This window comes from Solanum tuberosum, unplaced genomic scaffold, assembly GCF_000226075.1.
Source record: "Solanum tuberosum cultivar DM 1-3 516 R44 unplaced genomic scaffold, SolTub_3.0 scf00086, whole genome shotgun sequence".
Taxonomy (NCBI): domain Eukaryota; kingdom Viridiplantae; phylum Streptophyta; class Magnoliopsida; order Solanales; family Solanaceae; genus Solanum; species Solanum tuberosum.
The window spans coordinates 855,427-859,679 of NW_006239010.1; the positions used below are offsets into that span (position 1 = coordinate 855,427).

At 37.5% G+C, this 4,253-nt stretch overlaps 1 protein-coding gene across 1 annotated transcript in view; it reads right to left on the bottom strand.

Moving 5' to 3' along the window:
• Nucleotides 1-1,585: 1,585 nt before the first annotated feature.
• The window catches only part of LOC107060479 (LRR receptor-like serine/threonine-protein kinase GSO1), a 3,777-nt gene continuing 1,109 nt past the window's right edge, over nt 1,586-4,253 (bottom strand). Inside the window, exons 2-5 of the mRNA XM_015308445.1 lie at nt 3,188-3,686; nt 2,458-3,085; nt 2,235-2,366; nt 1,586-2,151 (exon numbers count right to left, since the gene is read on the bottom strand). Of these exons, the coding sequence (XP_015163931.1) occupies nt 1,586-2,151; nt 2,235-2,366; nt 2,458-3,085; nt 3,188-3,686 (1,825 nt within the window). The remainder of the gene's footprint in view (nt 2,152-2,234; nt 2,367-2,457; nt 3,086-3,187; nt 3,687-4,253) is intronic.

Below are 4,253 nucleotides of genomic sequence, written 5' to 3' on the forward strand. Positions count from 1 at the left end.
TATTAAAAGTCTACAAAGATCTATACCAGAAATGGATTATACGGCCTGTTCCTGCAGTAAACAGCTAATGTACACGAATCCTAAGAATACCATACGTACACCTGAGATTTTTGGCTGCTATCAATGAAGACAACTACATTCTGCCCATGTGACATATGGTCGATGTGGCTCATTCATAACATGAAGTAGAGGTAAACAAAAAGTAAAATAGTGCAGCTAAGCACATTCATAATATTTCTTAATTTTATTCAATCATTCAGAACATATTAAAGACTTCTTAAATCTTAAATCACAAAATGAGGGAAATGCAACACTCTGAAGTACAAACAGTACATGTCTACTGGTAGTACAAATTACAACTATATTAAAGAAACCAGTAAACAAAAAGCAACATGTTAACTTTTATGTTTACAGAAATGTGTTCTTGACTTTGTTAAGCCTCTTGACTACTTCTTTCATGGTTATTCTTGATACTGGCATTTCCTTTGTGCAGTCTAATGCCAATTCTATCATGGAGGCTATGCATATTTCACTTTTACAAGTGACTTGTTTTTCCTCAGAAAAAAGATTGGCATCCACAACATCCATCATAGTCCCTGAAAATGATTGTGTGATCCATTTCCTCAAGTCAAGATTTTGGTTGCATATCTCTTCATCTGTTGGCCTTCTTTTTGGTCAAAATCTCCATCAACATGATGCCGTAGCTATAAACATCACCACTAGCAGACACTATTCCCTCCGAGCCATATTCTTAGGAAAGGATTGAAGAAAAGTTACTCAATTGAAATACAACAATAATTCTGCATAAATAAAGACTTAGAACTTGGAGAGGCTTAATTATGATAAGAGAAAATCAAAGAGAATAGATTTTTTTTATACCTGGTGCAATGTATCCAAGAGTGCCCAATGTCTCTGTATAAGCCATGGACTTGCTTATCGCTAAAATTTTAGGGATGCCAAAATCACCAACATGAGCCACCATATCTTCATCCAAAAGAACGTTGGCTGGCTTTAGGTCGCAATGAACTATTGGAGTGTTATGCCCATGGTGTAGATATTCAATTGCCACAGCCACATCAAGCATTATGGTGACTCTTTGAAGAAGGTTTAAGTTGGACTCTTCTCTGTACAACCAATTCTCAAGACTCCCATTTGACATATATTGCAGAACGAAGGCTCTTATGTAGTCAGTAGAACAAGTAGTAATCACCGGAACGAGATTTCTATGTCTAACATTTCTCATCACTTCGCATTCGGTGTCAAACCTTTTGCATACTTCCTCACTTTGCAAATCCAGAACCTTAATGGCCACCAAAGTTCCACCAGATAATGTGCCTTTGTACACAGAGCCAGAACCTCCCACACCAATTAAATTTGATTCATCAAAATTATTTGTTGCTAGTTGAATCTCGTGATAAGAAACTAATTGATGAGTCCTGATCTCCTGTACCTTTTCAACATCTTTGGACTTTCCTTTCTTCTGTCGTTTCATTATCCAAATTGAAACCAACAATATTATCATCAAGGATGAAATAACCACTGGAGTAGCAATTTTTAGCACAACCTCCTTAAACTTTGATTGTTTTCAAGGATAAGTGATAGCACAAGCAGGAATCTCCAATATGTGGACTCCACATAGACCTTTGTTCCCAAGAAATGATTGCAGAGTGGAATTTGCAAACACACCACCACTCGGTATTACACCTTCTAAATCATTAAATGAAACATTAATGCTTTTAAGGTATGAGAGTTTTTCCAAAGACTTCGGAATAGTACCTGACAATGCATTTAAAGACAAATTCAAGAATTCCAAGATTATCAAGTTGGCAAGGGATAATGGAATTTGTCCAAAAAATGAATTGTTGGATAGGTCAAGAGACTGCAGGTTTAGGAGTTCTCCCAATCTGCTTGGTAACATTCCTGAAAAGTGATTACTGGAAAGATCTAGCGCTATAATGACTTTAAGTTCTCCAATATCTGATGGAACTTCTCCCTCTAAAGAATTTTGTGACACGTTTAGAAAGAGAAGACCACTCATTTTCCAAAGGTTTGATGGAAATTTTGATGAAAATTTATTAGAACTCAAATAAAGATATTGTAGCATGCTAAGATTTCCTAAGCATTCTGGAATTAATCCAGAGAGCTCATTACCTTGCAGAGTTAATTTAACCAAATTAGATAATTGGCATACTGCCTTTGGAATATGTCCCTTCAATTTATTGTTAGTTAGATACAGCCCCTGGAGTTGTTTAAGCTACCAATCTCAGGAGGAATACACCCTGTCAAGTTGTTTCCTTCAATGATTAGGGTTGTAAGACCGCTCATGTTGCCTATACTTGTGGGGATGAGGCCATTGATGTGTGTGTCTGCTATATAAAAGTTTTGAATAGTATATGAAAGATTCCCAATAGAATTGGGCAGAACACCATTCAACAGATTTGAAGAATAGCAACTCACGCTGTCTTGGTTCATTGGCAAGTTGATTAGTATGTAGGAGCAGTATTTGCAGCTCATGAAGATTTCCCAAATTATTAGGAATAGTTCCTGTGAGAAAGTTATTATTTAGCTCCAGTATCTCAAGCTTGGAAGCATTTGTTATGAACAATGGAATTGCCCCTTTGATCTGGTTGACTCCCAAGTGAAGATCCTTAATGTTTGGAAGATGAAGACCTGTAGTGGTTGGAATTCTCCCCGAGAGGTTATTGAAATTGAAACCAATCACTTCCAAAGAAGATATGTTGAAAATAGCCTCTGGAATTTCACCAATTAGATTAGAATTATTGTCAAAGCCTAATTCCCTCAAATTTGATAGCTTCCCTAATTCCGGAGGAATTTGCCCCACCATGTGATTGTTTTTGCAATAAAGATATTGCAGAGTGGAAATATTTCCCAATGATGTGGGAATAGTCCCTTTTGTAGGATTATCACCAATTAAGAACTTTTTGAGCTTGGATAAATAATCAATATTTCTGGGTATTTCTCCAGTTATGTTGTTGTAAGATATGGACAAAACTTCGAGCTCTGTGAGTTGGCATATGTTGGAAGGAATGCAACCAGAAATTTGGTTGTTAGATAGACTTAAAAACTTCAGATTTGACACAGTATTCCCTTAATCTAGCAAGAGAGGACCAGAAAGGCTATTGATTCCCAGATGCACTTCAAGTAGTGATGAGATATTAAACAGTACTGCGGGAATGGAACCTGTTAATTGATTATCGGCCAAGGACAAGGATGCAAATTGGCTGAGATTACCAATTTCCTTTGGAATGTTGCCGCAGACTCTATTCCCATGCAAACTGAAGTTCAGCAACTTTGTTGCATTTCCAACAGAAGGAGGGATCATACCTGTGAGGCTATTGTTCGTGAGATCAAAGACTTTGAGTTCGGGTACATACCATGGACCTTTCCAAATTTCACCACCGAGTTTGTTGAAAGCCAATGAAATCTTCTGAACTCTCCGGTGTTGAAATAAACTTGTTGGTATACTTCCGTTAAGCTGGTTGTTTTGAATATCAATCACTTGCAAGTGAGGCAAGTGGCCGAGTCCACAAGGGATGCCACCGTGAAATCTGTTGTTCCCAAGATTCAGCTCTCTGAGAAAGGACAAATTGGCCAAAGATGGGGAAATTTGTCCTTGAAGTTGCAAATTAGGAAGATCCAAGGCCACAATCCTTTGCCTTATGGAACTGCAAGTGACACCAAACCAAGAGCAAAAAGAAATATTTTTGGTCCAATTACTGGCCACAATCCTTTGCCTTATCGATTTTGTTTTGTAAGAAATGTATGCAAAATAAGGGAAGAATTCGATCTAGAAAAATGAGAGAAAACCTCTCTATTTATAGCCAACAAAGGGTAAAGGTCACAACCTTTCAGAAAGGTCACAACACTTTGGAAAAGGCACAACCTTTCAAATGGTCACAACCATTTAGAAAGGACACAACCTTTCATAAAGGTCACAATCCTTCGGCATAGTCATAACCCTTCAGGAGAGTCACAACCCTTCATTTCCTGTTCACACCTTTAAAACCCAACAATCCCCACATGAATAGGGAATGACTATTGTTAAAACATATGCATGAAAAACTGTGTGATTCGTAAGTAAGGATTGATTGCATCTGGATAAGTGGGTTTCCCTTTAAACTTTCCACAGTGAACATATATCGGATATACTCGATCAATCGGTAGATTTGATATCTTTGAACCGTCGAGCTTTGGTGTATACCTAGACAACATAAGTCACACAATCAACCCTT